A 20,573-nucleotide genomic window follows, 5' to 3' on the forward strand; every position below is an offset into this window, starting at 1 on the left:
CAACATCAAACTAAATTAGACAACAAAATCAACACGAAATCACATTAACCCTTCTGTCTCTGTGACTCCTCCTGTGTGGTTTTGTCAGGACCCTCTACTGAGTCCTGGGAGTTAGAAGAAAAATCCACCATTTATTCATCATCTTAAAACAAAAATAATTTCCTTAATTTGGGATCAGCCTATACTTAAATATGATGCCAATCTTATCCGCCAATCATATCTACCTGCGCAAAGGCCTAAAGATCAACCACTGACCTCTTCTGCTCTCCCATAGGAGAAGTTTGTCTGAAGGGCAGGCCACCAGGTCATATTTGTAGTTAACAATCACCCCACTGCTGTCCACTCAGTGGCTTTCATGTTATATTTAGTGATATTTCAGAGAAAAAAAATGGAATCAGCCAAAATTGGAGTCAGCAGGTCAGGCTTTTTAAAGCTCGGTAATCGGCGATCGACCAAAAAACTGCAATTGGTGCAGCTCTACTTAAAACATATCGCACCCAATTGCTACAACAGTGTGTAAGGGCCATTGTAGTTAGAAAAATAGTAAATGTCTACCAAAAAACTCATAAATTTTTAGATTAATGTTAGAAATTTTCTGAAAAAACAAGGAAATTTCAAAGTTTCAAAGATCAAAACTTTTCAACTTTTGGAAATTTTCAGAGCTACAAACATCAAAAGTTTTGTCAGAAATTTTGATCTAATTTCTTAGATCAATCTCAAAATTTCTGAATTTTTGGCAAAAATGTACACCTTTTATTTCTTCTTTTTTTTAATCTACAATGGCCCTAATATGGTGTCAGAAGTTTCAGAAGTGTCACCTGCAGTCAATCCCCACTTTTTCCAAAACTCAGGTATAACTCAGCAGATAAAACATCTCAGTGTTCCCTTTCTTGACTAGTGCATCACTAGTCAGGCAGGATATCAGGAGTGAGATGCGGCTCGCATTAGGATTAAGCTTTGAGATGCATGAAGGAGCAACTGATGAGTAAACAGATTCCATCAAAGGAGCGATAATGACACTCCTGTGTGCCGTTAAAAAGAAAGAGCTGCAGATTCAGGACAATAAATTGTATTATAAGGATATTAAACCATCTTTTTTTTCCTAATTAAAAGGAACAACAGCTGCTAATCAACATGAATGAAGAACACATGGACCTCTGAAGAGCAGGCTAACGAAAGGTCAAAGCAGACATGAACACGTTTTAAATCTTTTTTGTAACTGTTGCAGCTTTTTGTCAAACCATCTGTGCCTGATTACCTTTCCAGTTGTTTCCTCGGCTCTAAGCCAAACTAGAAATGTCTTCTTTGTATTCAGACACGAAACAACAGAAAGGACTGAGAGAGGAATAATCCCAAAAATACCGGCTGCAATGGCTGCACACGCGGCCGCACCAGGCTATAAAAGAGGCTGGCTTTAATTGCATCAGTTATTAAGAGCCTGGAAAATCATCATGCAAAATCTGGTCCTGCTGGTAGCTGAAGCTGGCCTTTCATCTCCTCTCCAACAGTAAACAACATCATACACAACACTGCTAAAGGTGGATTTCTGGGTAATTTTGATTTTAAAAAATCAATAAGTAATATTCCAGAAAAGGAAGCATTTGGTGTGTAAGCAGGAATCTGAATGTTAATTACAGAGTGCTTTTAAACATTTCCATTTGGACTTCTTCAGTGTCAAGTATGAAAAAGTTCAACACATTTGTAAGATTTTAGAGAATATCTGATTGTCACAATACAGTAGACCCCCACCTATCTTTGGATCAACATTCACAGATTTTTCTGTTTAACACAAGTCCAAATTATTTTCAGAAAATTAGCCTATTTATGGGTCTTTTTGTAAAGCATATCTAATATTTAAGGAGAATGCAGCTTGGGATGCTATTGGCTGGCGTTGCCAAAGCAGCCAATCCAGTAGCATCATTTTTTCTCCATAGAGCTGATTGGAAATAAGGAAGACTAGATGTTGGCTTCTGTGATAGTGCAAAGAAGGTTTTCATTGTGTGCACTGATGCACATTAAGGTAGATTTCTAAAGGTGAGTTTCTGCTCCGTTAGAATCCAGCTGCAGTCTGCAGGTGAACAGGAGAGACGACCAGAGGAATGAAGCTGAAAGAAATCTAAATCTTACCACATAGTTTTGGTCTAGTTTGTAGTCCATTAAAATGATGGAGTATTTTGTGGGTTGACGTGCTAAAGCAGGATCAGGATTTTTATTATTTTTAGTAGTAAATTGCAACTCAAATCTAATGGTCTAAAAGTGGCTACAATTACTAACATAGTCTTAATGGGCCAATTTTCATTTTAAAACTATGACAGTTTTCTCTGTGACAGTGAAAGTAAGAGAATATGTAAATGAGGTTGGTTTTGTTGAGAAATTGGCTGAAATAAAATAGAGTTTATGTGAGAAAAGAGGAGGGAGAATTAAACATATCAGATTAGGTCTGTGGTGTGTTTTTGAACAAAGTCAGATTTAAATTATTTTGGTAAAAACCAGAACATGTGTATACTGGAACCCTAAAGTTTACAGTTATTGTTATTTCATTTTGTCTAAACTGTAAAACGTTACTATAAAACAGTATTTAAACTGTAACTGTAAGTGCGGCAAGCTCTCACTAGTCTAGCCCCTTAAAGCTCTTTCATACGCGACACGTTTCTTCTAGAAAAAAGAGGTCTTGAATCCGACGGTCATCTTTCAGTCTTTACTTAACTTAAAAGAACATAAAAATAACAAACAGATTCAAAACAAATAGAAAGTGACGGTCAAAAGACTGTGTTACTCTCCAGGTGCCAGACTTCTACAAAGAGCTAGTACTTTCGTCTTGGATAAACTAATTAGTCACTAACCAATCAAAAGGCACCATGTCATAAGCTCAAAGACAATACAATTAAGACGCTTATCTTTTTCAAATAACAGAGTAAATACACATAAACACAAATAACATTTTGTATTAAGCTCCAAAAATGTATATATGGCTCCTACATTTTCTGGCCCCTAATTGACTATGTATTAGCATATCAATTACAAACTCAACTTAAAATGGAGCCATAAACAGTCAAATATCGTAACAAAAACCTAGTTGTTGTTTTTTTTACTTGGTTACAAAAAACAATCTTTTAATAAATTCTCTATTGTTTCATTCTCCTTGCAATAAGCACAATTTTGTAATCGGCCTTTGGATGATGCTTGTCTTCGTCTTGACTTCTGCGCTCCGAACCGTTCCTTTGGAGTCTGGCATGACGTTGACGATTCTACCCAACATCCAGGAATGTCTCTGAGAGGATGAATCAGCGACTAGTACGACATCTCCGACCTTGAAGTTTCGTTTTAGGCCGAGCCATTTTTGTCGTTCCTGCAATAGAGGCAGGTACTCCTGTGACCATCTTCGCCAGAACAAATCCGCCATATACTGGACTTGTCTCCATCGACGGCGAGAATAGACATCCTCCTTGATAAACGTACCAGGAGAAAAGGTAGGTTGTCCCTTCAGCAGAAGCAGATGGTTTGGCGTAAGAGGCTCGAGATCATTAGGATCGTCTGTGTTCATGGTTAAGGGTCTTCCATTGATGATACTCTCAACTTCACATAAAAGAGTCTGCAGTCCTTCATCATCCAGTATCTGTTGCTTAACAACGGAACTTATGACTTTTCTAACAGTACGTATCTGACATTCCCAGACTCCTCCATGATGAGACGCAGCAGGTGAATTGAAAATCCACTGCACTCCCTTTTGCATCATGGCGTCATTAATGCGAGAGTGGTCCAGCTCTTTCAATGCCTCCCTTAACTCTCTCTCTGCTCCAACAAAATTTGTTCCATTGTCAGAGCGAATGAGGGAAACTTGTCCTCTTCTGCTTTGAAAACGACGCAGAGCGTTAATACATGAATCTGTATCAAGTGACTGAGCAACTTCAATATGTACAGCTCTGACAGTTAGACATGTGAAAAGCACTCCATAACGTTTGACCTTGACACGCCCTCTTTTGACCTCAAAAGGACCAAAATAATCCACACCTGTGTTGGTAAAAGGTGGTTTATCAGGAAGCAGACGGTCGGGTGGCAGATCTGCCATTTTTTGTTGCCCTGGTTTTGCATGCAGTCTTCTGCAGAGGTTGCACTCCGAGATTACCTTTCTAACAGCTGTATTGGCTGCTGGTATCCAATATTTTTGTCGCATTCTGGCCAAAACATGATTTCTGCCACCATGTCCTGTCACTTGGTGAATATGATGCAGAATGAGGTTGGCTATTCTGTGATGTCTATGCAGAATGGCAGGATGCTTGGTCTCTTCTGGCATTTTCAATCTATTCAGACGTCCCCCTACTCTCAAAACACCATCTTGTAGGTATGGATCTAATCTGGAGGTTGAACTGGTTCTGCCCACCTGTGCACTTCCATGCTCCAAAGTTCTGATTTCAACTGCACAAGTTTGTCTTTGACTGAACTTGATCAACTCTGTTTCAGCTTTGGACAAATCTTCAACAGTGAGCATTTTCTTTTCCAACTTTCTTTTAAATGTGATCATCTGTTGTTCAACTAAAATCTCAACTTTCTCTGGATCTTTTTCAGATTGCTGCACCTTTAGTACAGTTTCTTTTCTCTTTTTACTCAGGTATCTCAGAGTCTCTTTCAGGCGCAAAATCCAGGCAACGGCCTTTTTGAGCTTATGCCAGCTGGAATAATGCTCGATAAGTCGACTCATTGTCTCATCGTTTTTCCATGGTTTTGCACACGTCGTTGCAACTGTTGTTCTTACTTCATTCTGTTCCATTAGCCTAGAATGTTTAGGTTGTTTTGGCCAATGCTCTTCATTTAACAGGAAACTTGGTCCTTGAAACCAACTTACACTTTTGATGAAGCTTTCAATTTTCAAACCTCTTGATGCCAGATCCGCTGGATTTTGTGAACTGCTCACATATTTCCACTGAGATCGGTCTGTCAGTTCCCTGATCAAAGAGATCCGGTTTGCCACAAACGTTTTGAAGCGAATGCTGTCATTTTCAATGTAGCTCAGTACTGTGGTACTGTCGGTCCAGAAGACTGATTTCTTCAGTGGTAGTTGAAGTTCTTCTGTCAGCATCCGATCCACTTTGACTGCAACCACTGCTGCTGTTAATTCCATTCTGGGAATTGTCATTTGTTTAAGAGGTGCTACCCTGGCTAATGTTTATCCTGGTAATTTAATCATATGCTCACAGCTACGACTCCAAAGAAACGGAATCCATTTCTGTTGCTGTTTGACAAGCTAAAGTCAAACAGCACCAAACGTTTTCATGCTACTGAGAGATGAATCTTTTCACTTAGCTTGTTTGCTTCTCCTTCCATTAGTTTCTTAAAAGGCTCCTCAACCCACAAGTAAATCTTCTTGTTTGTTTCCTTTGAAACATTTGGACTGCCTGACATCATCTTTCTGAGATGTTAGGCGGTGCTTTAAATTTACTGCACAAATCCTTAATGCTCTACAAATAATTTAATCTTTGCTCCATCCATAAAATGGAGACTAATTTAAATATGCTCTTCCTGGCCAAAAGAGAAGTTGCCACCTGGATTTAACTAAGCAATTAGGTAACAACCTCCAGCTGAATGATAGCCCAGTAGATTCAGTTTGATTTGGGACCAAAGGTCCAACATTTGTTACCTTTTCACGCTGCTCTGAGTCAAACCCAAGAAGTCCTTTAGAAAAGCCTATTACCCTCCTCGCCTGTGGAGGCGCTGCACCAAGAATCACTGAACAAAATTACACAAAAATCTCTGAAGAAGTCATGAAATGTAAACAAAGCTGCAAGTGTTAGATTTTACCAGTTGTAGGATTTCTCTTTTGCCACGCGCCATTTCTCCTGCTAGTGCTAGACTCCTGCTTTTGTTTTGGTTATAACTACCCAGAATGCCCTGCACTGTAGTCCACCTCCTCCTTTTGTTTTGGTTCGCATCGGAATTCGATGCTTGTTGTTGTGGAAAAAGATGTCAGTCTGTTTAAGAAAACCGAATCATTTCTTCAGCAGGTGTTCAAACTTTGCTCTACAGGAATCTAAAGCCTCCCAGCTAAATGTACCGTATGTCCTCCAAGTTACAGAAATACCTCAAATAAATCAAATCTTCACTTTCACTTGTTTTTTCTTGTTTGGTTTTTATGTTTTCCAAAGATTACAACAGCGGTAGATGAGAGAACCGATCTGCATGAAGGAAATTTACTGTAACTCCTGATGGAAATCTTCTAACTGACTCACATGTTTTCTGTTCACTTGTCACTTTTGTCTTCATGTTCATTCTTTCTTCACTCCTTTACTCACAAACATTAGTCAGAATTAGTCATAAATCAACATGTTACACAGTCTTTGTGAGCTCAGATTTTGTTTTCTGTCGATGATTTTAATTGATTTAAACTTTAAAAATGTGCCTCGCCATTTTGTTTCCTCCATTACAGTCTTAGCTGCAACGGTTGCTTATATATCTGAAGGCTAATGTTTAGCCCAACATTCATACCATGATTTACTATTGTAACAGGTTCAGAAGACAAAAAATGGACATGATTCAGCCATCATCATGAATATTAGTCAGATACATATTATTAATAAAAATAATATTAAAAAAAACTTCATATGGTATATAAGCGAGCAGGTGAAAACTGCTTATGCTTGTTTTCATCTGCAATATTTATCACATTTAAATGTTAGCTACTATAGTCAGTTATTTTAATAGCAAACTCTTACTTTGATAATGTCTTAGTTATAATATATTTTCAACCTACTCTTGCACTCATGTGTTTTTTTATGTTTTTATCGGTTACTGGATACTTGAATCCTTGGGATAAATAAAGTGATCTGTCCATCTATTATCCATGTTAAAGATTTTGTGAATAAATTACTTTTTTTAAACAAACTCTTTATATATTTGTGAATATTTTGATGCTGATTTTCCTAGTACACCATTTCACCCTGAACCCACAAATTGAGATCAATAAAGGTTCATCATTACTTTTTCTCTCCTATATGTATTGATGTTTTTTTATTAGAAATCTCCTCCAATCAGAGGGTAGCTTTGAGATTCTGAACATACTTATTTTGAAACATAATTTCCACTTGAGCCGGTTCCTTCAAGGCATGTTTCTGTGAAACCATGCGAGATTTCTTCCTTTCTTTCACTTTCTTCCTTCCTCTGTTGTTTTCCCTCTGAGGGGGAATGTTATTGTGATTCTTTGGGCTGGCTATGTTCTATACTGTAAAACCTGTCTGTTGTTATGGAAACAGAGCCCATTTTTCTCACAGGATCCCCAGCAGGCAGCCGTTTTCCCCCCTTAAGAAGAAGAAGAAAAAGCCATGTTTGGAAGACAACTTGAAGCCCCAGCTGTCCACCGTCTCCTTCCAGGCTGTTATATTTTCTGTGTTCACTTTTGTATAAGCAGCAATGAGCAGATGCTCTGGAATCCCTGCTTATGGCTCCTGATTTGACTCAAACACACATCTGCACTGCGGTATGCTCCCGCTGAAAGTTACCACTCTCTTGTTTTCCCTCTGTTTTCATTCTGACACCACTGAGCGGTGGAAACATGCAAAGTGCTGTCTGGGGAAGAGCCAATGGAAGGCTGGGGAAATCAAAACAACACACCCTCAGGGGCTTCCCAGCGGCGCTGCGTCTCTGTGACTTTTATTGATTTTTGTTTATAAAGAGGACGACATCAGATGATCTCTAGCCTTTACATGTTTTTAAAAGAGTATATACTAAGCCTGATTTTATTATCAGGCAATGAAACCGGAGTACACACAAAAGGCAGTTTTTAAGTAGAGATTTCACGATGAAAAAAGCAGTCTAAGCCAACCTGTAAAAGAAGGACTGCGTCCTAAATTCAACTGATTGTCACCAGAAATTACAATCAAGTATTTTCTATGTATGAGTATTTTGACTTTGACTGGGCCATTCTTTACTCATCCAGCCATTCTGCTGTGGATTTGGTTCAATGTTTGAGTCGACTGATTGACTCCAAAATGTCCTGCTGCTGAGGCTGCAGTCCCACCCCACAGCATCAGCCCTCCTCCCCCGTGTTTGACAGACAGTATCTAATGTTTACATGCTGTACTGTTTGCTTTTTTCCCCAGACGATGGGGAATTAAAGATCAGCATCTCCACTTTAGTTACAACTGCGAACCAAAGCTGACCAGTTATTTATTTTGCTGCAATATTCTGTCTGAAATGTTTTATCCCAGTTTGTTTTTGTTGCCCTGACGTTTACTGCTCCTGTTTTCCTTTTCCTTTGACTCTCCATCGCCTGTACCTATGACATGGAGCTCCACCTGACGTGTTTCTGGCTTTTTAGTTTTGGTAAATCTCCATCTCAGTTTGAGGTTAAGCAGCAGCATGAGCCGTTTCTCAACTACTGCTAAGACTTCCTGCCTTCGTGGCGCTCTCCTCTCCTGCGACCGTTCTGGCCTCCCACAGTCGGCGAATGTTTCACATTCGACACGTGACCGTCGCAGCTCTGTCTCTGACTTTTGTTTGCTCGTTTTTCTCTCTACCTCATGTAGGCACACCACCAGAGACAAAACTTTAAGTATATATCGGGGGAAAGAAAAATTTCAGTTGCACTTGGCATGCAAAAGAGAGTTTTTCTTCCACAGCGGTGTAACTGGCAGGTTATTTAACCAAATTCTCTCAAAAAGGAAGAGCATTGTGTCAGTAAGAACGCATTTCTGCTTTCAAAGGACATGAGATTGTAGGTTAAGTGTTGCTTCTTTCAATATGCTTAAAAAGGATGAATCCAATTTATCTTAACTGAATGTTGTTCTTTATTTGTTTGTATAGTTTCCTTTAGTCTTTTCTTTGACTTTCTTCAATGAGGACGCTTTAAAAAAAGGCTAAATTCATTAACTCAACCAGCAAGTATCAAACTCAAAATTTCACTAAGGAAGAAGCTGTTTATGAGTCACATAGTTTATAGTTTAGCCTTCAAATCAAGCTTAAATGAATGAACTGATATAATATATATTTTTTTTTGACCGTTTATCTAACATCGGTATCAGTACATTAGTCATATTTTAACATATCGGTGTCGACTCAATAAATGAAACTGAAACTGGGCCAATATTGACAACCAATATTTACTTCCATCTTGTCGCTGTTTGTTTCTGGAGGGGAAATGGAAGAGGTAGGTCATGTGACAGTGATGCAGCAAAGGATTGTGGGTAGCGTAATTGAAGCAGAGAAGCGGTGGTGAATTCAGTGATATGGTCGTTTTTTCCATGTTGATGAAAAGGTAAGAAGAAATCATAGAAAAATGAATATATATATATATATATATATATATATATATATATATATATATATATATATATATACTGTATATATACTGTATATATACAGTATACATAGTATTGGTAAATATCAGTTATCAGCCCGAACAGCAATACTAATTTTGGATTCAATATAATTCAGAAATACTGTGTGGAATCAAATTCAATTGAATATTAATCACTAATAAATGGTACCTTCAAAAAAGACAGGTAAAATTGGAAATCTTTGCGTCGGTAGAAATAAAAAATGCTTCTTGTCCTTTTTCCAAACTGTTGTCTGGACATTGTGATGTTATTGCCTGACAGAGCTGGCACCAGCGAATTAGACACAGATTTTTAATCAGATTGAGCAATTACACTGTTTATATGAAAGAAGCAACAGAAAGTGAGAGACTGAGAAGAAATCTCTTCAATCCATCCATTAGCGATGCCTATTTATCCTTTCAGAGCGTCACGAGGGAGCGGAGGCGATTCCCAGCTGACACAGCTGCATTCACCTTTAGGGCAAATGCACCAGACAACTCATCCTGCATCCTGCACATCGGGATGGGGAACAAAGAAGTAGCCTGTTGAACGAGTTTGTGAAGAAACATTGTACAAGTCGTTCGGAGAACTCAGATATTTATCAATGACTCTTTGCAGGAATTGAAAGCTAAGTGTAGGATCCTCAGATGGTGACATTGTGTGATGAGGCTTGTTGTCATGTGGAAACAGCTCAAAACCTTTCAGAGTGACACACTTTGACTGACATTTTGGTCACCACAAGCTATGGGTGGTTTTTCACAGTTTACAGAGAACATTTAGCTTTAAAATAAGCATAATTGTATCCAGCCTGAGTCCTGGTTTGAACCTGATAGAACATTTCACAAGTATAAGGCTGAATATGACAAAAACTCACATTTTTCTGAACTTTATTGCCAAGCTAAAGCATCCCGCTCTAAAGCATGGTCAGAGCTTCCTGTTGGTTTGCTTTGGCTGCGTAACATAGAAGCCTCCAGCTACCAAATATTTGCCTTTTCTAAAGTTCTGCAAACTATTGTATTGACATGAGTCTTTTTCTGAAGAATATTATAATCATAGACATACACAAACAGAAGCTGCAGAAAACCGAACTTACAACAACTCCACAATGTTTGTCTGAAATCCTGGAGGAAACACCTGACATGTTAGAGTGGGTCGATGAAGCAAGGCAGCAAAAATTATACTCCAGTGAGAAAAACATTACTTCTGTATCTTTTTTACTCAAATAAAAAGTAACAATATGTTTTTCTAAATAAAAAAATAGAAGGATAGATAGATTAAAGTCTCACTTTAACATATCAGTAGTTGTGTTTGTACTTCTGGCTAAATATGATGGTTCTTTATTTAGAGAAGTTATTAACATTTGGTAGATTATGCAGAAATTATGCTTAAGTGAAAGTAGCAATATCTTCATAATAACATTAGAAAAAGTAAAGATGACAGTCTTGTGAAATTACATTTTTCAAAAAGTTACTCAAGTAAAAGTTTCTACCTCTGGGCACCAAATAACAACAAAACACAAAAGTTTCACAAAAAAGGTGTTTTGCTTTGTTACAGTTGTTTCAGTTTCACACTACAAAATAAAAGCTAAATAAGATTTTTCAATTTAATTACAGAGTTTTTATTTATAAAATGAAATTAACCTGCTTCTGATACATACTTACCAGCATGAAATGAAATGGTAAAAAAGTGGCCTGTTTGCATTTCATGCTTGGTTTAGCTGCTAGACATGCATCACTGTAAAAAAAAAAACCCTGCTAAAATGAAGAAAGCGTTCTCGGCTCACCTGATGATGACGTACATGACCAGGAAATTCCCCACCAGGCCGAAGACACAGACAATCATGTAGACCACCACGATGGTGACCCTGAAGCCCGCTGGCAGCAGGGCGTCTGTCTCTGTCTTGTTGAAGTCATCGGTGAAATTATCGTTGAAAAAGGAGCTGTTGAAGAACCGCAGGTCCAGGAAATCCATGTCTGGATGAAATGAAGACGGCGCTCCTGGACAACAGAGACAGGAAAAACACGTCAGTGCCACAGCTAGCATGCTGCAAGCCACAAAGAAAGATTTAATTATGATGATCTGCTTTTCAATGCCAATTTTGAGAACTTCTGACAACAATGATTGAGGCCAGATGTTTACATACTCTGTGTATTTCATATTTTCCTTACCTCACTGACTGATAACTGAACAGTTTCTGTTAAATGCCAGGTAAATATTTTTAATTTTGGTTGATGTTCAAATTTCCAAGCAGCAAATTTGAGACATTTTGCACTCTGAACATTCACAACTGTCAACAACCATTTGGTTTTTGCTGTGTGAGCATGTATGAAAGCTGTGTATGAAAGCATATTAACATATATATGTTTATATGTTAATATGCTTTCATACACAGCGGATGTCATGGAAGCTAATATCTACAGTCTACCTTTTTTGGTTGGGGTACAGCCAATCAGCACCAAGAACAATATGTAGCATAGTGCCAACGTATTTCAGCTCCAAGTGGTCATTTTTTCTGATTATTTTAGATATACTCCATGAATTGGCATATTTCTCTGCAATAATCTGGAAAAATTAACAGGCAGGCTGGTGGTCCACTAGCTTAAAGGTGACAACCAACTGTTCTAGTTAATGTTACTCTAAATAACTAAGACTATTTGCAGGTTGTGTGGGATCGGTATTTATGTAGTAAACAGGAGGCAGCTGAACATATTGTTAAGGCAAATAAAGCTCTCACCGTGGAGACTTTATAAACAGTAGGAGCCACATATTCAGGTGTGTGTGAGGCTCTGTCTGATCACACACGCGCCTCCCACCGCCGACATCAGCTGCTGCCACAAGAACAATCTAATTCTATGGGAAACACTGCAACACCGCTGCATGCAGCCTGCATCAGCAATACATCAAAAGGACTCCATGAACCACCAGCCTCCATCTTCCTGCTAGTCATGAATATTCATCACATCAAAAAACAGCAAAGTAATTTCACTGTGCAGCTGAATTTCCCTGGGTTACTGCTCTGCTCCGGGTTCAGGCATTAAATACACTCCAGTATGAATCCATTCCTACACTCTTTCTTCACTTTTCCCTCCAAATCTGTCCACATCGTTTTCCACTCCTGCCTGGTCTCTTGTTGTCCAGAGTTTTTAAAAACACACGGCAGGTTTTGTTTTTGCAGGCTCTGCTGCAGCAGCAGTGTGTGTGCATTTGTGTGTTTTGGCTGCCTGAGCTTTGATGAATAAGGAGTTAAAGTTAGAGCCTTTAGTGTGTTTCCATGTAAGGCTGCAACGCCGCGCTGGGTGGGCTGCTGTATAACACTTTAGGTACGTGTGAGAGGACAAAGCAACATTAATGACTCTCATGTTTGGGTGAGCATGAGTGCAGGGTCTCAGCACATGGTGACGGATATCTGGACTTCACTTTAAATCACTTCAAATCAATGCAGTGGAAGGTTTTGAAGGGCTGCAACTAACTGTTAGATAGTCATCCTATTAATAGATTATTCAGACAATTAATCGATTGAATTAAAAAAATTAATTTACCATTTAAGTCTTTTTTATACATTATTAGAAATGCATTAAAAGACAAGTAAATCACTTAGTTCTTTTTTTAAATAGGAAAATAAAATGTTATTGCCTAAAGTTCAATGACATAGCACTTCACTAGAGTACAAAGGATACCAAAAAACTTCTAACATGTGAAAAGCCTTTTTCTAGAGTTTGTTTAATCCAGTTAACGATTAATCAATTACTAAATTAATTGACGATTACTTCAGTAAATGATTCATCGTGATTAATCCGATTAATTGTTTTAACCCTACTCTGTTGTGTTCAGCATTGTTCATGTCATGTTTTCACAACAACAAAGAAGGTCAAAAATTTACATCCACTGATCAACTGTGGTCGTCAGCACTGGGAGAAAGAAGAGAAGCTGCATTTCTTCTTCTACCACACTGTCACGACATAGTGACCGTTTCAACAAATACTGTAAAAAATATTTTTTATAAAAGTTACATACTGCAGCTTTAACCTGGCCAATCTATATGTAGCTTCAGAATAAACAGTTTAACTGAACTAAAATCAACAATTGAAACAGAGACACTGTTGCGCGTTAAAACAGCATAATTATCAAAAGCGCATCAAAGATGGCTTTGGAAAACTTTTGAAAATGTATGAACTTTATTTCAAAGCTTGGTCTGTGACAAGAAGTCACTTTAAATGAGCTCTACCAATTCTGAAGGAAGGCAGAATATTAACTAGGATTATTCCAAGTGTTGATTTCTGTGCAGTTTGTTAAAGTATGTTTAAGTCAAATATCAGTGGGGTGTGTGTATATATTTGAGCCTGTAAGATCCCTTGTGTGGATTATAAACAAAATCACAATAAAAGCAAACTTGCACACCAAACTCTGTTGCTAAAATAATCTGTTGCATCATCTTTTTACCCAGAAGAGATAAAACAGTTCAAATAAGTGATTAAAATCCATCCATCACAGTGAATACCTCCACCAGTCAATAGGAGAGGCGGGGTCATACATCAGTCGATCACATGGACACATGGACTGACAACCAATTTGGATAGACTAATTAACCTAACAGATTTGGGAATGTGAGAGGAGAACACCTGCAGAACCAGGCATGCACAGGGAGAACATGCTAACTCCATGCAGAAACACCCCAGGCTGGGATTCAAACCCAGAACCTTCTTCCTGCAAGGCAGCCAGTGCAGCTGCAGCATCATGATTGGAATCCATGAAATCAAATGATATTCCAGTTGATGAGCGTATGAATAATTTCGACTAAAACTGAAAACATCAAATTAAAGACCATTTGTTCATGCTTTGGTTTTGATGAAGCAACAACGTGACATCTTGCACTTGACAACACATTTAATGTGCCAACTCATTAATGCTCTCAACTCTTAGTACTAAGAGTTGCTTGCTCTCAACATTTGTTGTATTTTAATAAACCATTTTTCACTGTGTCATGTAAAATTTCTATCACCAACAGTGAAGAATGTAATCATGGCTGACAAGCCAGGAATTACTCCCAGCGAGTGATGTTGCGTTTTCCATTCTTTCAGGACTTATTGGTGTCAGTACATATTTTCATTACCTTTGAATTTTAGTTCAGATATCTGAAAAAAATTAAAGTGCACCCAGTACTTGAAGTGATTTTCTCTAAAATAATTAAACTTCAGATGAAGTGCAATTAGCAGCATAACAGCCAAAGTGAAACAAATAAAATGAAGAAACAAATTGACAACCTATTGCAACAAACCTTGTTTCAAATGGCTCAGAAAGTGTAATTAGTAATAGTAAATAAAGTGTAAAATAACATTTTGAGTGTGTAGACACCAACATTTTCTGTTGTCATTTTAAATAAAACAATGCATGACTTCATTTGTTTTTTTATTATTCTCGAGAAGAGTTCCTGATTTCCATGTACTAAAAATGTCAGTTTACATGCATGTATGTACAACCAGCTCGCAAGAGCCAGAAATGACTCCTATGATTTCATTGTTTTGTGCAACACTCCAATTGAGCCACTAGGGGACACTATTCTTTCTAGATATAGAACATAAAGAAATGGTTTTTGCTGCTGTGCCTGGGAGCCTTTGAAATTCATCAGATATTCAGTAAACAATGAACAATTTAAGTTTTAAAGGACGTGTGCTTGATTGTATTATTTGGAGAGAAAAAAAAGAAGCAACTACACATACCGCAGCACAGTACTAAGACCAGCAATAAAACTTTTGCGACATTTGTAAAGGAGATGTCAAGAAGCCCAAACAGTTGCATTTTAGAGAAATAACAGAAGAAAACTGGGATGAAAATTAAACACAGACAGGCAAGGAATAAATATTGCTAACTAAATATACACCAATGTTATCAGGAAAAGGAATCTGCAGGTACATGGCACCAAACATTGGATCAGCTCACTGCCTCCTCAGAGGAAACATCTAATACAAACAGTTGTTAATAAGCCCAAACAGTTCAGGTAAACCAGAGGAAGTCACAGTCTCTGCTTATTTTCAACCTGTCCATGTGTTTACAGATGTTTTAATGCCTAAGGTCAAGTAGAAACAAGAATATTGTTCCTGCTTCACGTCTCTAAAGCAGTAAATATGTTATGCAGTGTTTCTTTTTGTTGTGTCTAAGGCTGATCCTGGAGCTTTCAGAGAGGCAGCGGTTTGTTGCATCAACCCTTAGCTAGCAACAACAAAGCAGGCTGGTTCTGCAACTTCATAGGCTTATCAGACCAGGGAAACCATTCACTTCAGCTGAGTTTATTTAGAATAAAACCAATTACCATCAAGAGTCCTCCAAGACACTTTACAAAAACAAACAACCAAAAAAATCATACAGGTCAAATTCAAATCCAGTTACATCCAATCCAATTAGTCCGGTTAAATTCATTCCAGAACAATCCAGTTACAAGTGGAGCTAATGCAATCAGCTTCAGACTCAAATCCAGTTGCATACCATCAAGTTCAATACAAACACAAGCCACACAATCAAATCCATAAATCATAAAATGTCAACCAGGAGCCAGGAGAACTCAAACCTGCAGTCTCTGTTAATGAAATCAATTGAATTCCCAAACAGAACTGGAACAAGAACTGATTGGTGTAATTCAAGCCCCTTTAGAAAAGGTCTTTTAGAGTGAAATCCTTTCTTAGAATGGTGGCAGCCATTTGCGTATCAACTGCATTGGAAATGGATGAAATAGCAAAATTCAACATCAAATTGCTCAGATTTATAAAACCCTGTTGTGCATTTTAGCATTAAATGTGGTGGTAAGTGCAGCATTTATGCTGCAGCAATCAATTTAAAATAAGGTGATAAGTAATTAAAGTAAGAGGCAATTTATCAGAAGACTTAAAGATACGACTCAGGGAGGATAAGTGTCATCTTCAACACAACATAAAAAAAAAAAAAAGTGCAAAAGGTGATTTATACTGTAGTTAGAAAAATATTTACAATATATACAGGTTAAACTTCCATCAACAAATGACTGGTTAAATTTTCCATTAACCACAAATATTTCCAAAGAAGTTGATTACTGAATTCTTTCAAAAGTGTCCATGTGGTTTTTGGTCCAAAACCGATTTTGGACCAAAAACCAAAAGACTGAATGAGTCTTTAGCAGGTTTAGATGTTGAACAGAATCAGTTCAGAAACAGTGTTGGACCGGCTGGAGATCCAGCAGTTTAACCCTGTGGCAGGTTCCTTCTGCCACAGGGCTACTGGTGGCTGACCATCAAATGGACCGGGCCTGAACACACAGGACCAACAGTAAGTCCATTTCCTTAATATTAGTCAATATCAAATCATTATTAATGCCATAAACACTTCCTTCTTACAAGTAAGTGGAAATATACAAACATATACATGATTCCCTTAACTGGTTATCATAACCCAGCATCATGGCATTAATTCAAACAGATTATTCATCTTCATTAACAATAGAACTGAATGTTAAATGTTCAACCATCAGACAATATACAACTCTTTCATCAAACAGTACTGAACAAATTTGCTCAATGGTCACAATTCAACACCAAAACATAGCATCAGCTTTAGCATAGCATGCTAATGTTAGCATTAGCATAATCCTAACAACAGGACAAACACTCACCAGTTCGTTTCTTAGAGTTTCTAAGTCCAAGAAAATTCTTTCTACTGAAGATTAGAGGCATCTAGAAACTGTAGGCATATCAGTGAGAATACCATAGTCAAAAATGAAAAACAAATAATTTAAAACAATTTAAAGAGCACCTGCAGCAGCCAGCCCTTAACTTCCCTGTTAAACAACAGGCACTGCCCCACTTTTAAAAACTCAAATCCCACAAAATCTCACAGGATTTCAACCTTAGTACTAGAGTGGTTGGCAGGAGACAAACCGTCAAAGACAAAACGTCAGTTATTAAAAGTATCTGGTTGCCCCAAATAACCTGGGTTACATGAGCATTATGCTTAAAATAAAAACAGTAATGATAGATGACTTCTGAAAACTGCAATTCAACTGTTGCTGCTGCCACCCTGAATATAATTGAAGGAAAAAAGTTTAGAAAAGGTGAAATTAAAACTAAAGCTGCTCATGTCATCAGGAATTCTTAAAAACAGAAAAAGGAAGATGAGGAGACCAGCACTTGAGTTTTCTCCACATTCAAAATATTTTCCCACCTCACAGAGACTCAAAATGCTTAAAGATGCAAAATGTAATCATGCAGTGAAATAGTAGCAATTACCCAGCAAGCTTCGTCTCTTTGAAGGACCCTTACTGCAGGTTGACGAGCAGCATGAGGCAGGCACACGTTCAGATAAATTTAAGGTATGCAAAGAATCCAGGGAATTTAATTCCTGCAAAAATATATTTTTTAAAGATATTCATTATTTTCTTTTAGAGCAGAGATATGCAATATTGTATTTCTGACATATTTAACTTAATTATACACAAGGAAAAGAAAACAACGATACATGCTGCTCGTTAATATGTGAGGGATGGAGGTCAATTATGAATTTCATTTTTTTATAATAATTAAATTACATTTGGCAGAAAATAGAAAGGTTGTTCTGAAGTTAGAATTGTTATTCTTTAGCTAATTAATCCTATAAAAATGTTTCAGTTTTCACAAAGATTTCCTATTTTATTTCTCATCTCATTTCTTGTATGAAAAGCTCTCACAGTTTTGGTCACTTGAAATTAGAAATCTATTAAAAAGCTGAAGGTAAAAGTTTTGATGTTAATCTGAATTTTAACTAGCAAACTTAAGCTTTTTCCTTTGTTGTTGTTTTTTATGTAAAGTGCTGATGATTTCGCCCCATTGCTATTTCTTACCCTTGCGAGTTTTGTAATTAATTTCGTAATAACCAGTTTTTTTTATGCAAAATAGCGCTGTCTACTATGGGATCTGAATTCATAACCCAGCAGGGAGCATTTTGCACCAAGTTTAATAAAAGAGGATTCAAAATAACTTTCTATAATCTCTATATTGTCTGCTCTAAGAAATCACCATTAAAATACTTATTTGTGTCGATAATTCTTCAAAAGAGTCAATTTGCTTTCATAGAGGTCAAAATTAAAGGAAAGGGGGCTGCAATACATTTTTTAAATTTTAATATTCAGTTTAATAAATGACTCATACTTCACCTTTTTTATGACAGTTTATTTACATAGTTTGTGAAAATTGAAAACTAAACTGATGTTATGTTGCCAAATGACGAACAGCTTCGTAGGTCTGTCTCTGTTTTGATTGGCTTAGACAAGTCATGTGATTTTTTTAAATAGTCATTAAGTATGAGATCAATTATCAGTTGGTTTTGTGATTTATTTAAAGCTACATCAATAAAGTATTGTAAACTCTTAAATTTTATAGAACGTGACTGCTCATACACAGAATAATTCATAGCAGTTAAAAAAATCAATGATTCACATTTAAGTTTTAAATTAAAGTTCACTGCAAAGTATTTAATAGTAAGCAAATTGCCCCCTGATATGTCATAAAGGTTCAATCAGCATGATTCATTTACAAATGATTGCAAATTAATACCTTAAGCTTTGATTTAATTAGGAATGTCTCAGTGATGAATAAATTGTAAAAGAGTAAAAGCTGTGACAGTTTGAGAACCACTGACTTCTTGTTGTTTCTCCTTGTCTTGTTTTAAATCTATAGATTTGATTGTGCTGTACAGATCTTATCTTTTGACAGCATTTCTCTAGGTGAAGAAACAAAAAAAGGATAGAAAGTAGTTGTTCCCCTGCAGAAACATTAAGTTGTTGGATTATTCTTCCTGCTAAAATAGAGATGATCCTTTCTACTGTCACCACATGCTTGCTTGGTGTGAGGGATTGCAGAGAATCTGTCTGTATAATTAGATTTTTTAAATTGTATTCCTGTGAAGTTGTAATTCTGTTTTGAAAAGGTGTCATATAAATAAAGTGAATTCATTAGGTCTGGATCACATTTATTTAGATTAAATCTGGAACAAACTCCCTGCAGACCTTGTCTCCACCTCTGACCCTGAATTATTTAAGTTTAAGATTTAGTTCAAATAAATCAATTAGATTTGTGACTTCTTTCACAACAGCGGTGATTTGTGGGATTTTATGACGTTTTGGGAAACATAAACATCAATCTGCTCATAATTAAAACACCAATTGTGTACACGCCACAGTAACAATAGCCTTCTGTCCAATCAGAAAACAGAAGGTGCACGTCAGTCCCGACAGGTGTTCAAAGTAAATTTACTTTCCAAACTTCCAGCTTCGTCTGCCTTTCAACGGGGCTCTAAAACACAACAGCAGGACAATTAGACGAGCTCTTACACACACCGAGCTCTCTGGAAACAAACACCATTTGCTCCACGAGCACGCGGATGCAACACTTTACTGGTGTGTCACGCGCTGTGGATCTCTCTCGTGACAACCTTTCACCTGAAGCAGCACGCGACGTAAACACAACGACAGGAATACACCCGGGCAGGGGCGCGTGTTCTCCTGCAGCGCGCGCTGCGGTGGTCCGGGACACACACACCATAATATGAGAAAGAGAGAGAGAGAGAGAGAGAGAGAGCTGGGAAACAAATTGCTTTGTTGCGGCAGGCTGCGCACAATCCGCCCTTACCGGTGCCGATAGAATCTGAGTTCCGAGCGGCGGACACGATCCCGAGAAGTTGCAGCTTCCCTCTCCGTGTTCCCGTGGACTCTTCTGGGTCTGAATCGCTCCGTCTCACTCAGGGTTTGTCTGGTAACCAACTGATCACCTGAGCTGTCATCAGAGATGGCAGGTCAAAAATGCAAATAAAAATTTAAAAAAGGAGGAAAAACTGAGGTCGATCCGGGATGAATTTACCGGGATGAAAGCAAGAGAAACGCAGCTTCACCTCCAGTAAGCATCAGCAGGCAGAAAGCCACGGGAGGAGGAGGAGGAGGAGGAGGAGGAGGAGGAGGAGGAGGAAGAAGGAGTCCGGAGGGCTGAACACGCAGAGTGGAGCTGCTTGTCCTGCCTCTCTCTCCTTCTCTCTGATCGATGGAGGTTTGCTCAACCACTCCCTCCTCTCCGTTTCCCCCATCCCTGCTGTAGCATAACCTGTGTGCTCTGTTTTGTGTTCCAACTGTTGTTTACACACACACACACACACACCCACACACACCCACCCCCCCCACACACACACGCACACACACACACCCACATATATATATATATATATATATATATATATATATATATATATATATATATATATATATATATATATATATAGTAC

At 37.8% G+C, this 20,573-nt stretch overlaps 1 protein-coding gene across 1 annotated transcript in view; it reads right to left on the reverse strand.

Moving 5' to 3' along the window:
- oprl1 (opiate receptor-like 1) overlaps positions 1–20,308 on the reverse strand; it is an 81,936-nt gene extending 61,628 nt beyond the window's left edge. Inside the window, exons 1-3 of the mRNA XM_032560058.1 lie at positions 20,159–20,308; positions 19,931–20,074; positions 11,089–11,302 (exon numbers count right to left, since the gene is read on the reverse strand). Of these exons, the coding sequence (XP_032415949.1) occupies positions 11,089–11,276 (188 nt within the window). The 5' untranslated portion in view covers positions 11,277–11,302; positions 19,931–20,074; positions 20,159–20,308. The remainder of the gene's footprint in view (positions 1–11,088; positions 11,303–19,930; positions 20,075–20,158) is intronic.
- Between the last annotated feature and the right edge of the window lie 265 nt (positions 20,309–20,573).

Source organism: Xiphophorus hellerii, chromosome 1 (genome assembly GCF_003331165.1).
Source record: "Xiphophorus hellerii strain 12219 chromosome 1, Xiphophorus_hellerii-4.1, whole genome shotgun sequence".
Taxonomy (NCBI): Eukaryota; Metazoa; Chordata; class Actinopteri; order Cyprinodontiformes; family Poeciliidae; genus Xiphophorus; species Xiphophorus hellerii.